This window comes from Schistosoma haematobium, chromosome 7, assembly GCF_000699445.3.
Source record: "Schistosoma haematobium chromosome 7, whole genome shotgun sequence".
Lineage (NCBI taxonomy): Eukaryota > Metazoa > Platyhelminthes > Trematoda > Strigeidida > Schistosomatidae > Schistosoma > Schistosoma haematobium.
In genome coordinates this window covers 2,222,352-2,246,253 of record NC_067202.1, presented here as the reverse complement: position 1 = coordinate 2,246,253, position 23,902 = coordinate 2,222,352, and the positions used below count along the sequence as shown (strand labels likewise).

At 35.6% G+C, this 23,902-nt stretch overlaps 1 protein-coding gene across 1 annotated transcript in view; it reads right to left on the bottom strand.

The window, feature by feature from the left end:
• The window catches only part of KCNC4_2 (Potassium voltage-gated channel sub C member 4), an 80,610-nt gene that overhangs the window by 13,623 nt on the left and 43,085 nt on the right, over positions 1–23,902 (bottom strand). Inside the window, exons 2-4 of the mRNA XM_051217790.1 lie at positions 15,187–15,488; positions 7,365–7,592; positions 3,372–4,263 (exon numbers count right to left, since the gene is read on the bottom strand). Coding sequence (XP_051064213.1) covers positions 3,372–4,263; positions 7,365–7,592; positions 15,187–15,465 — 1,399 coding nt within the window. The 5' untranslated portion in view covers positions 15,466–15,488. The remainder of the gene's footprint in view (positions 1–3,371; positions 4,264–7,364; positions 7,593–15,186; positions 15,489–23,902) is intronic.

Genomic DNA, 23,902 nt, shown 5'->3' with positions numbered 1-23,902 from the left:
GTCAAACACCAGAATGGATACTTGAATACGTGTATTTTGTACATTCATTAATCTGAACAGACAATCAGGGGAACGAAGCGATGGAAACGAAGAAGATAAAGCCAAACGAAACGAAGAACAGAGAGAGAGAGAGAGAGAGAGAGAGAGAGAGAGAGCTAAGCGGAATGAAATGAAATGACGCACAATGGAGAAAGTATGTAAATCAACTCAATTTAACCAAGTGTTAATCAATATTTATAGTCAGACTATAATAAGTTATAGACATATGATGAATAGGGTAAGTAATCAACACACACACACACACCCACATCATATATATATATATATATACTCATATTAATAGTAGTCAGGTTGAATAAGCGAATAATTGACAAGGTTAAAATGTAGTTTGAGAAGAATGAATAAAAGTGGTCTGTCCAGCAACAAGAATAAGTTGAGTGATCTTGGCATAGCAACTAATACTACATTACAATCACAGGTTGTATTGATTATCCTTAATATCAGTCGGATATATATATATATATATATATATATATATATATATATCCATTGGGTATTTTGTTTTTACAGAGTAACTAAATACAACATAACTGACACTATTACCTATTCGTTTTTGATTCATTTACCACAGTTGAAAAATAATGGTTCGGTATGTATGTATCTATGTTTGTATCTGTGTAGGTATGAATGTGTGTGTGTATCTGGGCCTAGTTGTAACATAGGAAAAACGAAAAAAAACAGAAGTGACATTCCATAGAAGTAAATACAAGCAAAGAAGAATCAGTAAATGTTACCCTATTCCCAGAACTTATTTACTGAATATACATGCAACATATAAATAAGTGAACCATATTGTTTTAGATAGGAACTCGTTAGACTGTACTCTAATATACAGTAATATTTATATTTTAATAGTAGAGATCATGAGTCAATTGAAGCTAGACCACCATTGAAAACCTGGAAGCATTGGACGGTCGTCTCATCTTAGTATGAGACTTCTCAGCAGTGCGCATTCACGATCCTGCCTCGTCGAATTCGAACGTAGGACCTGTCAGTCTCAAGCACGGCCGGTATCCAATGGTGTTAATGTCTAACTTTAACTAATCCACAAAAGTCAGCGACACATCCACCATTGTCTTCAGTGAGTTACTATCTCACAACAGACCCGATTGACCTCCACTAGTCACTGATTCTCACTAAAACTCCAGGAAATTCCTCTTGAAGTCATTCATTATTAAGCATATGTTGATTAGTACCAAAAAGTGTTTTTTTGTGTGTGGATAATATAGTAAATTGAATAGTTGAGATCATAACTCAATTGGTTATATTCATATTATATATACTACTTAATTAATGAGAACGATTATAGTCATCGGGTGTAATATCATAGAAGTGTGACAATTCTCAAAAGTACACATCCACGATTCTGTACTAAAGGGACTTGAACTCTTGTCTTTAGCATGGGAGACTGATAAGTCCTGGATTCAAATCCCACAAGGCGGGATCCTGGATGCGCACTACTACTGACAAGTCTCATAATAGAACAAAACGGCCATCCAGTGCTTCTAGGTTTTCCATGATGATCTCACTTCAATTGACTCATGATCTCAACTATTAAAATGAATATATTTCGAGATTTTAACACTAATTTTCTGACTAAACTATCATTATTACCAATAACAGTTACCATCTAGTTAACGATTATTCATTATCATACAATGGGATAACTTTTATAAACTCCTATCAATTTCAATAGTTGAAATCATGAGATAATTGAAGCTAGACCATCATGGAAAACCTAAAAGCACTAGACGGCCATTTCGTCCTAGTATGGGGCTCCTCAGCCGTGCGCATCCACAATCTGTTGAATGTTTTTGTTGTTGTTGTTTAGAATAACTAAAATACCAAAATCGATTTATCAGGGTTTTTTTTATAAATAAAAGAGAGAAAAAAGGTCGTTTTCTCCCCCTTCACCCCCGTTTTTAATAGAAGAAAAATTTAACAATCATTTCAGATTAAAAGAAAGAAAAGAACAAGAGAAAAAAGAAGAAAAAGAAAAGAAAAACTAAACTGACTAACATTTGACATTTAATCAATAATAGGAAATCAAAACCAAAACCAAATACTCCCACCCCACCCCCTTTCCCCCCCGGTAACATTAGAATGATATAAATGAACCAATTAGATTTGTAATAATAAGTTTTAAATTTTAGCGCGAAATTCATTCTCAAAATAATTTGGTTAAAGAAGATTTTATAATATCTTTTGATTGATTTGTTACTAAGGCATAAATTTTATGTATGGAATTTATTTTAAATGAATTATATTCTTCTGGTTAATGTTTTTAATCTTCAGCGAGTTGATTTTTTATGGGATTTGATCGTTAACCCTATGCTCAAACCTTCCTCCACCTTAATCCGCGCTTAAGATGGGAATTAACTCTAGAAGAGTTAGAGGCAGCGTTAAGACAGTTCTACTGTAAGGAGTTGAAACGTGGAGAACTCTTACAACGATCATTAAAAAGGTTCAAGTGTTTATAAATAGTTATCTATACAAGATAATCAACATACATTGGCTGGATACCATCAACAATAGTCTATTGTGGCAGAGAACAAACCAACTTCCAACTGAAGAGGAAATCAGAGAATGACAATGGAAGTTAATAAGACGCACATTACGGAAATCATCGAACGGTATCATGAAGCAAACACTAACTTGGAATTCTGAATGGAAACAGAAAAGTGGAAGGCCAAACAAGACATTACGTCTGGAATTGGAAGCAGACACGAAAAATATGAATAGTAACTGGAACTAATTGGAAAGGATTGCCTAGGACAGGGTTGGATGGAGAATGTTTTTGTTGGGCCTATATTCCTCCGCGAATAGTAACAGACATAAGTAAGTATGTCTTGGATTTTGGTGCGAAATCTACCCATCCATTAAATTAAAGAGCCTTTTGGCATTTTAGCTGGTGTCAGTTTGTAATATAAACCCTAATTCCTCACACTACTTTATAACCCTTATTTAGCCCTAGTAAGTACATAGATATTCGGAAGGTCACGTTACCGTCCATAAATGATAGTCTCAACAATACAATTTTCAACAGTTGAGATCATGAGTCAATTGAAGCTAGAGCACTGGACAGCCGTTTCGTCCTATTGTGGGACTCTTCAGCAGTGCTCATCCACGACATCTGGAAGCTTCCAGGTTTTCCATGATGGTGGTCTAGCTTCAATTAACTCATGATTTCAACTGTTGAAATTACAACAATCTTCACAAAATCCCTTCTAATACAATTTTCTTTTCTTTAGAAATTCTGATAATGAAATTGACAAATTTACAGAAGAAAAAATAATAAAACATTGACTTACCAGCATATGATCTAGGCACCATATCACCATAACCAACTGTTGTCATAGTAACAATAGCCCACCATAAACCAATTGGTATAGATGTAAAATCATTATGTGGATTAGTACTTAAACGTTCAGCATAATATATTAATGCAGCAAATAATACAATAAATACAGCCAAAAAAAATATTAATAATGAAAATTCTTTAGCACTTGCTTTAAATGTTAATATTAATATTTTTAAACCAGATATATGACGTGTTAATTTAAATAAACGCATAACACGTAATATACTAAAAAATTCAATAATTGATATAAATGTTACATTATCATCATTATCACTACTACCACCACCACCGCTGTTCCCATAGTTACTATAGTTACCATGGTAACTATTCTCATGATGATGATGATGGTGCTGATGCTGATGATGATGTAATAATATGACTTGGATATAAAAACTAAATAATGCAGCAATATCAATTAAATTAATTAAATTTTTTACAAATTCTTTATGATTTATTGTTACGGTAAACCGTATGATTAATTCAATAGTAAACCAGATATTACATATACATTCTATATAAATAAACAGGATATTCTTTTTAAAGTGTTTATTATTCATTAATATTGTATAATTATGATATAATGAATAATTTGATTTGATTAATTGTTTATGATTATTCATGAATATGGTTGTTTTCGGTTTATTATAATGGTGATTTGATGATAGACTATTTATACTACTACCTAATGTATTAGTAGTAGTAGCAGTAGTATCTATATGATAATCATCTGTTGTATTCATTAATTCTGTACGAATTGATGGTGTAGAAAATATTGGTGATGTATCCATACAATAAGCCAATATTGAAAGAATAATACATGTAATTGATAATAGAGCAATAAACTGTAATAGAGAAGAAGAAGAAGAAGAAGAAGGGAAAAAATCGGATAAAAAATAGGGATATAATAAAGAGGAGAATAAAAAACATTCTTTTACTTCATTATTAAGGTTTTGATTGAGATCATGAACCGATTGATGTTAGAACACCATTGGAAACCTGGAAGCACTGGACAGCTGTTTCGTTCTATTGTGGGACTCCTCTGTGGCAGGGCACATCCACTATCCCGATCTCGGGATTCGGACCCAGGGCCTTCAGTCTTGCGCGAGTGTGCCTAACCACTAGACCACTGAGCTGGCTGGCATCCAATGGTGTTAATGTCTAACTTCAACCAATCCACGAAATTATTAGTGGTTTTATTCAATATAAAATTCTCAGTAGAAGGTATTTCAAGGAGATTCCTTGGCGAGACTCTAGTTTATGAATGACCTTTGAACAAATCTTAAGTGACCTTGATAAATAGTATCCAATCAGAGGACAGTTAGTTTACATGGTTTATAAATCTATTAAGGTTTGAAAGAAGTTCAGAAATTCTGAAATCGTAGTGCATACAGTAGAGGAACTCATCTCATATGGTTCCATAATAGTCAACCTCTTGAGCCATGATAGAGTTGTAAGAACTCGTTTAGCTTTGACCACATAGCTTCAATATTGTTAGTGTACATTCCTGTTGTAGGGTCCACAATGATTCTCTAAACGACTCGTGTAAACTTTTCATTTGCATTGCTCATATATCTCTATAATACTCATCCAGTGAAAAGCTGAAGTTTCAGTAACGTTTGCAAATGTTGCAGCCAGTGTTACTGGTGCATTTATTATCTGATTTACAACAATTACCATGGATTCTTTTAGTCTCAATCGGGATCGAGCGAAGAAAGTTCCTGTTCAATCAGACTTCTTCATCCAACATAAATAACATCGAAAGAGAATCTCATTACGCTAATCTGAACACGGTACAGTGGTCATTTGATTCACAAAGGTTACAAATAAAGGAACTTCTTAATAGTTCCATTTGTTGTAGACGCTCAATGGTCATGTTTTCTCTAAAATCTTCTGTAAACCAATCGTACGTGAGCATCAGGTACTGGAATTGGCACCGTAACCTTGAAATCTCTCAAACGCTTCCGATTGGCTCGTTCATAAATTATAGTCTCGCCGAATCGTGACGATAAACATTAAATGGTTGCCAGTTCAGCTAATCAATATGTGAATAATGTTCATTCATTTCAATGCATATTGCCAGCAATCCCGATATCTATGATTGTGCTCTTTTGTAACTTCTACAATGAATGGTTGTATGGTGTTAGGAAACATTCCTGAATGGTTTATGCCATTAATAGCCATAATAATGTATTAAAACAAACGAAATTAGATACCTTCATGAAATATTTAGATGACAGAGATAGGTAGCCCAGATAATCAAGCTGGCCATCTTATTAACCTATAGAATCGTATTTATTATTATGTTATTATGTAGATGATTGAATTTCATTTAAGTAATAAATCGATCTAAGTTAGACTATCCCTGCAAAATCTGGAAGCTATGGATGATTGTTTTATTGTAGTATGACAGATTACTTAGAAGTGAGTAATCACAACCACGTATGCAGGAATCGAACCTAGGCCCTTAGCATTTGTTCAGGTTTAATAGATATGAATAACTCTTTATACCATATGATAGTTATATGGTTTACTGAAATGTTTCTTTGACCAGTAAGAAATCCTATTAATACTATACAAAGTAGGCGTTTCCTTCACTTACTCATAAAAGAACATAGATTAGCATTGATGCAACATGATATACCATAACTGATATCAATATATGTGTAGAAACCGTGGACACAAATTCGAGTGTGGAAACGTAAAAGTATTTAGATCAAGAACAGTTCAAGAATATTAAAGAGTTCCTAAAAGTGTGATATTAAGATCAAATAGCGATGGACACAACAACATACACCAATAGATCACTTGACCAGAGATTAACCAATAGACATTGTCAACCTTGATAACAAAGTTAAATGAAGTCAACAAGATCTACCAAGACAACTGATCATAAACAAGTTCGTCGGAATGAACTGATACGACATTTATGGAATAATAAGAAAGTTCTCTTCCGTATGACGTATGTGCAGAAGATATTGTCCACAATGACAATGAAAGCTCCTCAATTTAACCATCTAAGCAGTCTATGCAAATTATTATCATTATTACTACAAAGAGCTGTGTAATAATATCTTTAAGAGACTTTCAATAACCTTTTAGGTGAAATAATAATTACGTCATAGAGTTCATTATTGATATCAGTTATGGTATATCATGTTGCATTGGTCCACCAGGGTGCTTGGTACCTGTGTGGTTGCGCCACAGGATTGAGCTGTACTATTCGAATTGTAGCGTTAAAGCCTATACGGTGTCTGGTTCCCCTGGTAAACGGGGTTGAGCTGTACTGTTTGGGTTTTTACGTGAAAGTCCGGATGGTGTCTGGTTCTCCTGAAAACCAATGTAAAATTACCCTGGCCCACAAGGGTATATTATAATAACTATATCATGTTGCATCACTGCTGATCTATGTTCGTTTATGAGTAAGTGAAGGAAACGCCTACTTAGTTCAATGTAATATTTCTCACAGCTGATGTAGTTAATTATGTAAATGATGTCATGATTGTCTTCTTACCTGAAGTAGGCACTGAAGATTTTATCCATAATGACAGTCAAAGGTCCACAATTAAGCCGTATAACTCAGAGGACTGAATACTACCGAAAATACACATATCTTTATAGTTTATAGCTTACCGAAGGTGTTTAAGAGGATAATTAGCTGACAAAAAAGAAACAATTGCCGTCTTAGATATTTTATGATAACATCTTAAATGACAAAATGACATGTGTTAAACAACCAGGAAGTACCAGACAGTTGTTTCATCCCATTTTTAGGCTCCTCAGCAACCTGTATCCACGATACTTCACTGTACCAAATCCAAGGTGATGAAGTCCATTGGTAAATGCTTAACTTTTCTACAGTGGTTTGCATTATTAAAATATACAGAGAAGATTTAAATTGAAGATTGTTTCTTTTTTTTTTTAATGATTAGTATGAACTACTCACTTTTGCTCCAATTGATGAATGTGGCAATTCAAATAATGCCCATACTTTTGGTCGATATTTCTGCCAAGTATTCAATTCATTACATGTATATTCATCTTCTAAACCAAAACGTTTATATAATGTCTCTGGTGTATAATCATCATTATCCATATCAACTTTGTCTAAAATTTGTAAAGTAGCCTGAGTATCACGATGTGCTGTATAAGTCATCCAACAACATGGTTCAACCTGATTATAAAAGAAATTGATTCAAGGAATTGTAATCAACAGTAAGAAGTAGTTGATTACTACTGAATGATCAATCATTGTATCTTATTAGTCCTATATGAGAATCACATGCAGAACAGACCAGTAGTAATGTGTCAGACTCTGAGGCTGGATGATACGAATTTGAATCTTATTGAGTCTATCCCTTCTTTGATAATGAGTGCCGACTAGTAGGAAATCAGAATCTAAGGTTATCATCTCCTACTTAACTCCAGTTTGATAAGTATTATACTGAGTTCGAGCTTCACTTCAAATCTCAACACTGAGATCTATCTAAAGAATTCTAAATAGAATGAAATGAGTATCTTCAATGCTACTACTAGTCACTATTCAACTTTAGTAAAAACTTGTGATTCAATAGTAATATTGAGGCATTTCTCACAAAATGCACATATACTAATAGAGGCTGATCACTTACAGTCTTTAACCTCAACAAAGATAAAATACAAACTCTTACAAACCATATATATGTATATGAATCAGTAAGGATCCACGATATTGTAATTGTGAATGGAGCTCAGAACCTTCAGTCTTGCTCATGAACTCTTAAACACTAGATTACTGAACTAGCATTTAGTAATCCACAAGTCTAAATTTAATCAGTTTGAGTAAAGATGTTAGTAATATGTAACAGTCTTCATGCATCCATTAGTGAAAAGTATGGTGTACTTACTAGTAACTAGCTCCAAAATGAAATTCGCCGAGTTCTAGTGAGAAAGTTTTATTAGTTGGGTTCAGTCTTGACACATGTAAGATAGCTATCCATCTTACTCAATGAAAAGTATCTGTGAAATATTGTAAATTGATTGAGGATAGACTTCTACACCACTGGATGCTTAATGTTCTAGAGGTTAAACATCCGTGCATTAAACCGTAACCTCCAAGTTTGATTCCTCGTTATGAGTTCGTAGATTCGTAGTAATGAAAGGCCTCATCCTAAGATGAAACGGTAGTTCATCTGTTCTAGTTTCTCAATTGTGATTTAACTTAGATCAGTTTGTAAGATTCCCACAAGACCCTATACTGATAAGATTGTATATTTCACACAATAGGAATACATTTCATGATTATCCAATAATTTGACGGAAACTATTCAACTCATGAATAGTTGATAAAATAGAAAGGATTCATTTTGTTTATGAGATTCAAAGTATAAAGGGAATCCAACTATTCAGCATTTACCATGCTTAGGCTGTCATTCAACTAAACGAAAATTGAATATGTCATGTGATATGATCTTCAATTAGAATATCGATTTATTGTCCAGACCACAATGACGCCTAAACCTTTATGAACAGTTCAGAGTCAACTCCAAGTTCTTATTAGTCCACTGAGATAGTAGCTTCTCGTCTAAGACAGTCGGTTTAGTCCAGAACGCCAATATCAACTTCCATTGTATGGATCATATATTTCAAACGTATTAGGTTTATATACAAACAAACTAGACTTCATCGTACCATAAGATAGGAAATAACTAGACGAGATCAAGCCAAAAAGTGTCTGTGATTGTAACGGGCTGTAACTAATAGATCGTATAATAGTAGTTTATAGGTCGGATGGAAGCTTATAATGAAAAGAATAGGAATATACATACGGCATAGTTACATAATAGTTAGTTGTACAATAAGAATATGTTAGACTACCATTGAAAACCTGTAAGCACCGGGCGGCCGTTCCGTCCTATAGTGGGACTCCCCAGCAGTGCACATTCACGACCCCGCTCGCGGGATTCGAATCCAGGGCCTCCAGTCTCGCGTGCGAACGCTTAACCTACTGGACCACTGAGCCGGCATCCGATGGTTTTAATGTCTAACCTCAACCAATCCACGAGATTGCGCAACCATCTTCCATTGTACTGAGGTAGACACCAGTTTTTACCCAACATGGAATAGCTCTACTGGTCTCGGCTTCTCACCAGAACTTCGAGAATTTTCTCACGAAGCTGAGGAGTCCCAAAATAGGACGAAACGGCCGTCCAGTGCTTCCAGGTCTAACATCAATCGGTTTATGATCTCAATCAAAAACTTAACGATCTCCACAACCTCTAAACTGATAATAAGTATATATGTTACAAAAGTCCACAAATGGATCCTAGCGGTTACCATTCATTTATTTTTCGTTAGAATTTAACAGAATGGATTATCTTTGAATTCAATGAAAGAAGATCGTGTCATAATGATCAGTGAAACTATAAAACGATTTAAATTTCAATTACTTTTTCTATTTCAAGGATGAAACAATGTATTATTTTTATTCATTTGGTGTTGTTTTACTTGTATCTTTCCATTGTTATTTGGGACTGCATTTGATCAGTCTCATGTTGGCATATGTTCATCCTGTGCGGACTGTCTCGATATTGCTTGAATTCACAAGCTTTATAAGCATAGAGAGATACTGGTTAGCAGTGGAATCTAGGACGCGCGTTTTGTCCTATTTGAGACTCGTCAGGACTCAGTAGCTAAGTGGATAAAGCTATGGCGTTTGATATGAACGGCACTGGGTTAGAGTCTCAGAGTGAACATCAACTCTAAGATGCATGTACATCCAGCTAACGAGTTTCAATCAGGACGAAAAGCGTGTCCTGGATTCCACTGCCAGCCAATATCCATCTTTGTTTATAATGTACTCTAAAGTACTGAAGTATTTCTTTAATTTATGAAGCCACTTTAGTTGAATACCCATTGAAAATTATAAAGCATTGAATAGTTGTCTCGTTTTAATATAAATCTCTTTACCAGTATGAATCCACCAGCCAAATATGAATCGAGCTTAGGAACCTTAGTTACGCACGCACAAGCTAAGTCATAATCTAATCGTGTATATATCTAACTGTAATCAATTCATGATATTGCTCTATTCTTATTTATTGAGTGGTGTAGACAATTGCTTTACACCTGACATAATTGAAATCCACTGGTAATGACTTCTCATAAGAAATTCAGACGTAACTCTTGAAATTAGTCACTAGTATGCACATTCAATGGATACTTAACTTAAGTCGATTTACGATATCAGTGATATGAACAAATTTTTTATTGATGTTTTCTTTTAGTACATACAATTACACAGTCTAAAAGTAAATGAATGAACTCCGCCTGGAACCTCTCTGGGGCTACTGCCAGTCCTAAGCCCGGATAAACGAGGAGTGTAAAGCATGAGATTAGCAACCTGATCCCATAGAAAACTAACTCGTTAAAAAAAACGTTAAGCAGAAAAGTTCCATTAAAAGAGATATTTTTTAACCATTTAAAAAGTAAACTCATTGCTGAGTTTAATTTCAGTGCTCAAGATAAATGTTTAAGTCTCTTTAGTACGGAATCGTGGATGTGTATTTTTGAGAATTCCCATACTAGAACAAAACAATCGTCTAATGTTTTCAAGTTTTCAATGCTGGTCTAACTTAGATCGATTTATAAATTCAACATAAGCTCAGTACTAACGGTTTCCATGAGGTATTTCATGGAGTTCTAGTGACCAGTGGAGTTCATCTGGGTCAGTTGTAAGATAGTAATTTATTGATGACAATCATGGATGTGTCGTTCAATTTCATAGGCCGACGAGCAGCATTTTCCAACCCACTCTGTCCTGGGCCTTCTTTTCTAGTTCCATCCAATTCTTGTTCATTTTTCTCATGTCTATCGCCATTTCTCGGCGTAATGTGTTCTTTGGTCTTCTTCTTTTCCTTTCGCGTTGAGGATTCCATGTGGAGGCTTGCCTTATGACACAGTTGGGTGCTTTCCTCAATGTGTGTCCTATCCACTTCCAGCGCTTCTTCCTGATTTCTTCCTCCACTGGGATCTGGTTTGTTCTTTTCCAAAGTAGGTTGTTGCTAATAGTGTCCGGCCAACGAATCCGAAGCATTTTACGTAGATATCTGTTAATAAACACTTGTATCTTCTGTATGATGACTTTCGTAGTTCTCGAAGTTGTCGCCCCATACAGTAGAACTGTCTTGATATTCGTATTGAAAATCTTCACCTTAGTGTTGGTTGACAGTTGTTTTGAGTTCCAGATGTTCTTCAATTGTAAATATAGTCCTCATGCTTTAGCGATCCGCGTTTTCACATCTGCATCGGATCCACCATGTTCATCAATGATGCTGCCCAAATATGTAAAGGTTTTTACATCTTCCAAATCTTCGCCTGGAGTCCCTCCGGGAGCTACTGTCAGTCCCAAACCCGGATAAAGGAAGAGGGTTGGGCATAGAGTTAGCGACCCTATCCCGTAGAAAACTAACTCGCTAAAAAAACGCTAACCAGAAAATTATTCTATGGTGGTCTAATTTCAATGAACTCATGAATTCAACTATTTATATATGAAATATATTCCTATAATAATATAAGTAGTATATAAAATTTCATGACAATCTGTTTAGAATAAAATTTAAAAAAAGAAAAAAGAAAAAGAAAAAAGAATCGAAAAAGAAACGATCCTATAAATAAACAAACTAAAAATTTTGTTTAAATGTTTCAATATCTTTTGTTGTTATAGAGTTTGTTTAAATAGAATTAAACATTTTGGCGGGTTTCTCTCTCTCCCTCTCCCTCTCTCTCTTGTGCGCGCGCGCGCGCTATTCACAACCTTTTTTTTAATATTCACCATATGTTTTATATTAAATATTGAAATATCGAAATTTCAAAAGAATAATTATGTTGTTTCAATGATGAAATAGGATATCCATTTTTGAAGGGTGGGGGGGGTAAACAAAAAACAAAAAAAAGAACAACAACAACCAAAAAGAAAAAAAAAGCGATTACATTTTGATTGTTACATAATTGACAAAATTTTGTTGCATCATTTCTACTAATAAGAGAGTTATAACGAATAACTGTGAATGATAATGAGATAAAGTTCATAAATACAAACCGATTAGTTGGTCACATATTTATTATAGTAGTTAAGATCATGAGTTAATTGAAGTGAGATCACTATGGGAAACTTTGAAGTACTGGATAGCTGATTCGTCCTATTGTGAGACTCCTCAATGGCAGTACGTATCCTGCCTCATGAGATTTCAACCTAGGATATATCAGTCTCGTGCGCGAGCGCTTAACCTCTAGACACCACTGAGCTGGCCGTTATCCAAATAATCCAAGAAATTGAGCGACACATCTACCATTGTCATCAATGAGTTACTCTTTCACAGCACATCCAGTTAAACTCCATTAGTCACTGATACTCATCAGAACTTCAACAAATACCTCATGGAGACCATAACTATTGAGCATATACTGATTAATATCAGAAAGGTTATTTTGTGGATATTATAGTAATTTCAATAGTCGAGATCATGAGTCGACTGAAGCTAGACAACCATGGAAAACCTCAAAGCACTAGACGACCGTTTCGTCCTACTGTGGGACTCCTCAGAGGCAGTTGACATCCATGATCCCGCCTCAAGAGTTTTGAATCCAGGACTTGTCGATTTCGCACGAGCGCTTAACCTCTAGTCTACTGAGCTAGCCATTATTCAACTAATCCACGAAATTGTGTGACATATTTATGGTGAATGGTTATATTATCCGCTTAAAGGATAATAATATCAATACCGAATTCATTAGTGATAGTGTGTTTTGTGCTACTGATGTCTTCAGATATAAGTAGTGTGTATCATTGATTGAAAGTGAAACACCTGGTGGAAGATGATTCAGAAGTTTGAACAGAAGAAAACGAGAGCAGAGGATGATTGTTATGGAAACGAAAAAAACAATTAAGTTTGTAATATTGAGCGGCATAGATTCAAATCTAATAATCTACTGTAATCATTTTATAATTATAGATACATGTTGATAATATCTGTAAAGTTGTCTGAAACCTAAATCCACAACTCCAGATCATCACCTAACAATTAATTAATTAAACTGATTAGACGAACATTATAAACAAAGATGGATAGTGGTTAACAGTGGAATCCAGTTTGACACGTGTTTCATCCTAGATGTACCTTCATCTCAGAGTTGATGTTCACTCCAGGACTCGAATCCAATATCGTTCGCATCAAACACCATCATGTTATCTACTTAGCTAGTGAGTCCTGATAGCCACTTGCTTGTTTAAAGGCATAAAGGTAAACTAATACTAGCAAATTAAATAATTGTAGCCGTCTAACTAAATATGAACCCTGTTTATTATTAAAAAACAAACTCTGACAGTTGCTATGGTAACTAAATATTTCTAAGAAAACACAAATAACAAATTCATATATGACATTGGTAAACTTTAAATCAACATTAGTACTATTCAGACACCCTATTAGGATTTTGTATTTTATTTATGTGATACATATAAGAATCCAGGTCATAAGTTGAATTGAATGGTTTTATTGAATATAAGAAAAGAGAATTTTACAGAATTCTACAGAGTAATATTCAAATTCATGTGGGAATGGTGAGACATCAGAGTTTGGATGGCAAATAGGAGAAGTATTGAATAGTGAATGTAGGGTTTCATTGTAAACAAAGTGATTTAGACCGCTGTCAGAAGAATTTAGGCACTTGCACAGGTCATGAAAAGATAGTTCTTCTTAAAGTCCTTGAACAGGAAACCTGTCTAAGGATGGTCTTAACGACTTAGAAGTGTGATCGCATCGAGTAAAAGAACAAATGTTTATCGCCAGATGCACACAAATCGTTTGTAAATGGTTTCAGATGAGTTGACTTGGCACTTTTAAAACATTATTTCCTAGGAATGGAAACTTGTTCAGCTAAGGTTGATCATTTTCTAAACCCTTTCTTTCTTTATAGAAAGGTACTATTACTACAGATGTTGATTGTCGAAGAGAAACACCATACTGTACAGTAGATAATACGACCTCGTCATCGGGCTATGAGTTTGACGTATATAAATTTAGCAGTTCACTAGCTTTGCGATGGATTTCCTTGAGTTCTAATGAAATGTCGTGACCACTGGAGTTCAGCCGTGTCTGGTATGAAGCAGCTACTTATTGAAGACAACGGAGGACGAACGCGCGATATCGTGGATTGGTTGAAGTTAGACATTAGCACTGTTGGATGCCGGATCAGTGGTCTAGAGGTTAAGCGTTCGCACTTGAGACCGTCAGGTACTGGATTCGAATCTCATGAGGCGGGATCGTGCATGCGCATTGACACTGAGGAGTTTTATAATGGGACGAAACAGCCTTCCAGTACTTTCACGTTTTCCATGGTGATCTAGCTTCAATTGACTCATGAATTCAACTACTGAAATTATTAGAATATCTACAAAAACCCTTTTCTGATATTAAAAGAAAAATGTTAAGTAGTGGGTTAAGAACCCCTATTCCGTAAGAAATAATATTTTTGTGATTAACGTCGTGAATCGATTGATATTAAACCATCATTGAAAACCTGGAAGCACTGGACGACCGTTTTGTCCTAGCAGTGCGTACCCATAACCCTACCCTCAGGATTTGAACCCGGGACCTACGGTGTACGCGCACAAACGCCCAACATGTAGACCATCGAGCTAGCATCTAAGGTATCAGTTTACCCCCATCCCCCCAAGTATTGTTTTGTAATTTTAATAGAAAAAACAGGACAATTCAATCAACTCATACCTGATTAGCATCTAAACCCCAAAATTCTAATTCTTCTTCAAATAATGGTCCACATACATCAACAGGATAATGAAGTTTACCAGTACGATAATAATTTAATATTTGTGAAAATACACCTGGATGACGATCATAAAAATATTCATTTAATACAGGATCATAATTAGCTAATGCTTCAGTTAATTTAGATAAACGTGTTGCTGGTATCTTTTTCAATGTAGCTTTATAAGTTTCATGACGAATACCGCCAACATTTAGAATGACACGATTTTCAGAATCCATTTTTTTTTACTTTAATGTTTAATCTGAAAGAAATGAAAAACAAAGGAGTTATATGATGAATAGTGAATACTATACATTCAATAGTTTAGCGGCAAAAAATGTCAATCAATCATCTTAGACTTGATAGTTCTCATGTTTACATATCAAGCATTCATTGTTCTCGTTGTCTTCTGTTCGATCTTCTTAAACTTCTACCGTCAGACATTTCATTTTCGATTGATGATACGTACAACGTATATCGGTCGATAACAGTAGCACACATCACATGACAACCAAATGTAACAGGATAGAAAATTAGAGAGTTACTTGATCAATAATGAATACCATACATTCAATAGTTTAGTTGAAAAATGTTAATCAATCATCTTAGACTTGATTGTTTTCACTTTGACATATCAAGCATTCATTGTTCTCGTTGTCTTCTGTTCGATCTTCTTAAACTTCTACCGTTACCAGTGGCGTTCAACCAGGTCTGTTGTGAGATATCAGCTCACTGAAGACAATGGTATACAGTGGCTCAACTTCGTGGATTGGTTGAAGTTAGACATTAACACCATTGGATGCCGGCCAGCTCAGTGGTCTAGTTGGTTAAGTGCCTGGCGCGAGACTGATCGGTCCTGAGTTCGAGTCTCGCGGGGTGCGGGATCGTGGATGCGCACTGCTGAGGAGTTCCATAGTAGGACGAAACGGCCATCCAGTGCTTCCAGGTCTTCCATGGTGGTCTAGCTTCAATCGATTCATGATTTCAAGCTGTGAAATTTTTAAAATCTCCACAAACCATTCTGATATTAAACTTCTACCGTCAGACATTTCATTTTCGGTTGATGATACATACTACTTATATCCGTCAATATCAGTAGCATACATCACTGGATAACCAAATGTAACAGGATATAAAACTACAGAGTTATATGATGAATGGTGAATACCATACATTTAATACTTCATTTGTAGAATGTACATCAATTGTCCTAGACTTTGTTGTTCATTCATTTCTATATCAATCACTCTCTATACTCATTCTCTTATCTTCAATTTCCTCAATTTTTTTTGCTGTCAGGCATTCTTCCATTTTCGATTGGTGTTACATACTACTTATATCTGTTGCCATGAGTAGTATACATCACATGATCAGTATTCTAAACATTCTTGGAATATTATTTAGTTAAAAGATATTTTCACAGACTGAATTTAGACTATTCAATAGTAAGATTTATCAGTATGAATAGTTTATTTTTCAGAATAGATTTTAATCATTTAACTGATGGTTTTAAACTCGGATGGGAATGAGACAAGTGTCACCGACGTCAACAATGATTATTTCCTGATATTTCATACTGATCGGCATAGTGTTAATAGTGTACAAGTGCAAGTACTGACCGGGCCCAAAAATGCTTAACTAGAACCATCAAGGCCAAAGGAGAAGAGGAACATCAAAGAAATGAAAACATACATGAGAAGAATGAACAACAATTGGATAAAACTAGAAAGAAAAGCTTAGAACAGAGTAAGTTGGAGAATGTTGATCGGCGGCCTATGCTCTAGTTGGAGCAACAGGTGTAAGGAAATAAGTAAGTTAGAGTAAAGTAAGAAGTGAATCTTCTGATTTCGATCTAATAGAAGGTGATGGGTGTAAACTTCTATGTAATACTATAATAAGATGAATTAACTGTCTAGTGCGTGCTTTTTTGCAGCCTCAGCAGCAGTAGGTCTCAATATACACAAAGGGAAAAGCAGGATTCTCCGATACAACACAGAATGCACCAATCCAATCACAATTGACGGAGGAGATTTGGAAGATATAAAAACCTTTACATATTTGGGCAGCATCATTGATGAACATGGTGGATCCGATGCAGATGTGAAAACGCGGATCGCTAAAGCATGAGGACTATATTTACAATTGAAGAACATCTGGAACTCAAAACAACTGTCAACCAACACTAAGGTCAAGATTTTCAATACGAATATCAAGACAGTTCTACTGTATGGGTCGAAAACCTGGAGAACGACGAAAGCCATCATCCAGAAGATACAGGTGTTTATTAACAGATATCTACGTAAAATGCTTCGGATTCGTTGGCCGGACACTATTAGCAACAACCTACTTTGGAAAAGAACAAACCAGATCCCAGTGGAGGAAGAAATCAGGAAGAAGCGCTGGAAGTGGATAGGACACACATTGAGGAAAGCACCCAAGGCAAGCCTTCACATGGAATCCTCAACGCGAAAGGAAAAGAAGAAGACCAAAGAACACATTACGCCGAGAAATGGCGATAGACATGAGAAAAATGAACAAGAATTGGATGGAACTAGAAAAGAAGGCCCAGGACAGAGTGGGTTGGAGAATGCTGGTCAGCGGCCTATGCTCCATTGGGAGTAACAGGCGGAAGAAGGAAGAAGAAGAAGCGTGCTTTTTTATTGATGGTTGCTCAGGTTAAGTCGGTCAGTTAATTCAACCATTAAATTTATCAGTTTTCATGAAAAACTTTCTTTATGGGTTAAAAAATAGAGTGAAAGTTATGTAATTGGACAAGGATTTTCAGAAACCATTGGAATCCTGTCATAACTTTTAGCATGTGTGCCCTGTTAATGTATAACGTAACGATACCGCTAATGAGAGAGTAGTGAATTATCGATCGGATCAATGACGCGTAAACCCGTATGAGCAGTCTAGATTCCTTATCTGCTCTTCTCCCTGCCTGTTAAGTTCAGAACACCAGGTTCAACCTCTGCAATATGAATCTTTTTTTCGAAACAGACTGGGTTTATATACCAACCAAGCAGACCACATCGTACCAATAAAATAGGAAACAACATTTATATAAGATTTGGCCAAATGTGGCTGTGAATGTGGGAGATCGTAATCGATAGTCAGGGCATAATTCAAGAATGGTAAGTGGTATAATAATAGTTCATAGGTCAAAATAGAGCTTATAATAAGAGGAACATGAATATGAACAGTTTAGTTACATAGCAATTATACGATAAAAGTATACGTACAGTACTGATCCATATATGTATCCTAAAAGTTACCATTGATTATGCTTATCGGAACATAACAAATCCAAACATAATTATGAATTTATTTCGTTATAGTGTGATATTAATTAACAATGAAGATTCATGATTTCTTGTAAGATTGAATTTGATGCAGTCGAGTCACTTACAGTAACTTTAAACGATTAAGTTGGAATGTAGTTGCTAGCAATTTGGTATTTATCATTTCACATTATGAATTATCCTTGGTTAGAAAACTATCAAAGACTAGTAAGCATTGAACAGCTAGTACTCATCAGCAGTGCGTACCAACGAACTCATATGCGGGAACCGAACCCAGGAATTTCGATGTCGTGCTCGATCGTTTAAGCTCTAGACAACTTACCTGGTATCCAATAGTATTAATGTCTAATCTTATCCTATAAGATTCTGATATAGGCACTCTAGTTGGTTATGTGTAATTGATGCTTAGTCACCTAATACGAGAACTAAGTTATTCATTATTCACTGAGTAGATCTTTTCACAGCTAATCTTGTCTTTATCTATTCAGTTTCTATATTCAATTGATTCATTGACCGGCGTTTGAAATATACATATCCTAATTGTAACTTGCAATCGACTTTTCATTATGAGTAAAAATGAATAGTGGCCAGCAGTGGAATCTAGGATGAGCATTTCGTCCTATTTCATACTCGTCAACTGGATGTATCTTTAACTCAGAGTTGATGTTCACTCTGGGACTCGACTCCAGTACCGCACTCCTCAAACATTATGGCGCTATCTAGCTGACAAGTCCCTGGATTCAACTACTAGCCACTATTCATCTTTACTTATAATGCTTGTGAATTAAGGCAATATCGAGGCAATTCACATAGGATGCACGTATGCCAATAAGAGACTGATTAATTGTAGTCCTAAATATTATCAACAGGATGATTCAAGTAAATAATACCAAATGAATTTAAACTTGACAACATTGCACAAGCAAGTGGGTATCCGGACATAGTAGCTAAGCGAATAACGCGATGGCATTTGCAGTGAATAGTATTAGGTCCGAGTCCCAGAGTGAACAACAACTCTGATATGCAGGTACATCCTAAACGAAACTCGCGTCCTAGATTCAACTACTACTCACTATTCATCACTGTTTATAATCCATGTGACTTAAGGCAATATTGAGGACGGTCGTATAGGATGAAGATATACCATCAAGAGAATGAGTAGTCCTTATCATCAATTGGGAAGATTCAAGTAAACAACAATATCAAATGATTATAAGTATAGGGGTTGTGGAGATTATTAGGTTTTTGATTGAGATCATGAACCGATTGATGTGGATTTTTTTATGTTAGACACTATCCCCATTGGATGCTGGCTCAGTGGTCCAGTAGGTCAAGCGTTTGCGCACGAAACCGAAGGCCCTAGGTTCGAATCATGTGAGTGGGATCGAGGATGCGCACTGCTGAGGAGTCCCACAATGGGACGAAACGGCCGTCCAGTACTTCCAGGTTTCCAAAAGTTGGTCTTACATCAATCAGTTCATGATCTCAATCAAATACTAGATGAATTGAAATCTTTCATTTCCTCACTTTTTTTCAAAAACAATATTATGATTACACATATAGGAAAAAGTTATCTTCCTTTATGTACATATTGAATTAAGTCAATATTTATTGAAGTATGTATTTACATTCAAATCACCATTATACAAAACCCTAACCTGCTACTCACTACACAAACATACATATTGACTGTACAAGTTTCTTTTTTATCTTGTTTAATCAACATTGGATCCACCGTCAAAAAAATGTCTATTCATAATGGTAATGTAGTGAATAAGAACACAAATGGGAACAATCGAATGTACCGGAATATACCATAACAGAATCTCTTAGTAAGTTCTTAGTATTATACAGTAAATACTTCAATCTCCTTTCATTTCTCCATCAATTACTGCCTGTTCTCGTTTTCTTTCCTTTCGATATTCTTATATTTCTACCACAAGAATTTACATTTTCGATTAGCGATACATGCTACTTATATCTATCGATATCAGTAGTATATACCACAGTATGTCTACAAACAATATATTACTTCTTATTTAAATAGGATACACTTTGATGTATCTTTTTACATACAAAATCACTTCGTTTCCGTTTTGTTAATCCGTGAAATCCCTTTTTTTCTCTTTTTTTCTTTTTCTCTTTTTTCTTTTCCTTTATTTGTTTACACGTCCTATTGACATTGAGTTATGTAAGTAAACGTATTTTTGTTTTTGTGTTTAGAGATTAAAACATAAAAAAAAGAGAAGAAGAAGAAGAAGAAGAAGAAAAGACGAAATAATACAACTGTGAATATGAAAAGTTAATTATGATAATGAAATGACATATATATAGAATGTATAGATGTGATTTGTTGTAGCGTATTCAATGTAACAACAGCCTTTGTATCAGTAAGCTTCAATATACACAGAAAGAAAAAAAAGGCAAGATCTTCAAATACAACATGGAGAACATCAACTCAATCATAGTTGATGGACAAAAACTAGAAGGTGTAAAATACATCATGTACCTGGGAAACATCATCGATGAACAAGGAGGATCAGATGCAGACGTAAAGCTACACATTTTTACAATGGAAGAATATATGGAACTCGAAAAAAAAACTACCTGTCAAACAATATCAAAGTCACAATCTTCAATACGAACGTCAAGACAGTCCTATTGTATGGAGGTGAAACATGTAGAACTAATACAACCATCATCATGTAGGTACAAGTATTTATAAATAGTTGTCTACGCAAGATACTCAACATACATTGACTGAATAGCATCAGCAACACCCTACTGTGGGAGAGAACAAACCAGCTTCCAGCTGAAGAAGAAATTAGGAAAAGATGATGGAAATGGATAGGACATATATTACGGAAATCACCAAACTGCATCACGAGACAAGCCCCAACTTGGAATTTTGAAGGGAAACGGAAAATAGAAGCAGATATTAAAAGGGTGGATAACAACTGGAAAGAGCTGAGAAGGACTGTCCAGGACAGAATTGCATAGAGAATGCTAGTGAGTGGCCTATGCTCTTCCATCAGCAGTAACAGGCGTAACTAAGTAAGTATTCATTGTTCAATGTTTAACATGTTTAGGGTATCAGTCAGTCAGTTAGTCAGCTAGCTACAACGTAGAACCAGGCACATATATACATCGGTTCAAGTTACTATACCTCATTAGCACAAACAAAATGTACATCAAATTCATAGAAGTAATCGATTCCATGGTGATAATATATGGAAGAATGGTATCAAGAGATTTTTAGCATTTTCTCTATTCATTTAAATGTTTGAAGAAGAGATGAAATTCTCATCATATTGAAATGTTCATAGAATATACATATAGATAGCTGCTAATGTTTGAATTGATATACTTAGTAAAACGTCTGTTCTAATATGTCAGTCAGTCAGTAACAACGTAGAATTTCGTACGTACGTACATCAGTTCGAGTTGCTACACCACATTTGCACACAGATACAATTGTCAATTCAAACCCCATAGTGATAGAGTTGTTAAAAGTATAAGCAGTAATCGGAAAGATTAGGGTTTGAAGATGTTATTCAAGCAGTATAATCCAGTGAAATAAATTTGGAAAGAGAAAAAAGGCTGACATGAAGAATTCAGGAGATTAGAATTTGGGAGAACACAAAGAGTGGATGCACCTGCGCCATTGCAAACGATTTTGAGCCATGTCATTCAGTGTCTCTAACCATCGGTTGCTATCATCTCGCCGATCTCAACCAGGTAGTCTACACCTACCAACACGACTCTGTCCACTTGTCAGTGACTTCATGGATTTGTGTCATGTTTTAATCTGGCAACCTCTACCTTAACTCACGGCCTTCCGTCTCCGGCGGTAAGGCCCTTTGAAGAACGGAGCTAACACATTAAAAATACCTCCCACGAAAAGGCCGTGAGCGACCGGCCTCAAGCAGTTGGCCCTTGGGCTCTACGGTCACGCTCCCAGGTCGTTAAGACCAACACTAATCCGATTTCCTCTTCAGGTTCCTCAAGAAATACCCTTCCATAGTGTGGGCCATCGGAAAGTGATACCAACCCTCATACCCATAACAGCGCACGAGACCAAGTTGGTCACATTCAAATCCTTCAAGTTCTAATATGTAGTACTCATCTATTAAGTGAATGTATAAACGCTTGAATATGCTAGATATTACAGCGAAAAAATAAAAGAGAACTTTGATCTAAGATATATGGTGAATAGTAGTGGAATCCAGGATCCACGTTCCGTCTTATTTGGGGCTCATCAGCTGGATGTACCAGTATCCTAGAGTTGATATTCACTCCAATATCAATACAAAATATGGATATCAATAGCTGGTTTCCATTTTTAAGAATTATTATTAAGTAGTGTAATTTAAAATAAGTCGAAAATGTTTGCAGATTCATGATTCTATTGCTTGTTTGAATCTTCCCATTGATGTTTAAGCCTGTAATCTTTTATTGGCATTTGTGCATCGTGTGCGGATTGCTACGATATAGCCTTCATTCACAAGCATTCTAAGTAGAGATGGATAGTGGTTAACAATAGAATCCAGGACCCATTTATATTCGGCTAACGACTTCAAAACAGGACGAAACGATCATTATGAATTCCGCTGCTAGCCACCATCTATCTGTGCTTATAACGATGTTTCCTCTGTTTAAAAAAACTAATCCGGCTCAGTGGTTTAAAGGTTAAGCGTTCGCACACGAGAATGAAAGCCCTAGGTTCTAATCCTACGGGTGGAATCGTGGATGTGCACTGCCATTCAGTTATCAATCTAACATTTTGGAATCAATCAACAAGTGTGTACCATAAAAATTCACCCCAAATAATTGCCTTCATGCAAATGTCCAACAAATGAAACGGAAATATATCCATTTCTATACTTTTCTGTACAAATTTCACTGATTGACCAAAATCGCCATATATTCAAACCAGAAGTTTAAGCTTCATCATTGTTCTAATGGTTAGCGAGGTTTGGCATATGTGTGTCCTAAGTGGATTATCTCGATAGCCTCATTAAGTCAAAAGCATATTATACGCAAGGCTTTGATAGTGACTTTCAGGGAAACAAAGGAAGCTCGTTTTGTCCTGTTTGTGACTCATCAGTTGAATGTGGCTGCACCAGAGTGTTGTTATTCACATCAGGACTCTAAAACAGTAGTTTTACTACACTCACTCAGTGGATTATGTACATACCCACTGAGTCCATGTAGCTGCTGTCTAGTACTATGTGGATAAAATTTAACTTCACTAGTAATCGTTTGGATGACTGCGCCTGGAGCCCCTCTGGGGCTACTGCCGGTCCCAAGCCCGGATAAACGAGGACGGTTGGACATGGGGTTAGAGACCCTATCCCGTAGAAAACTAACCCGC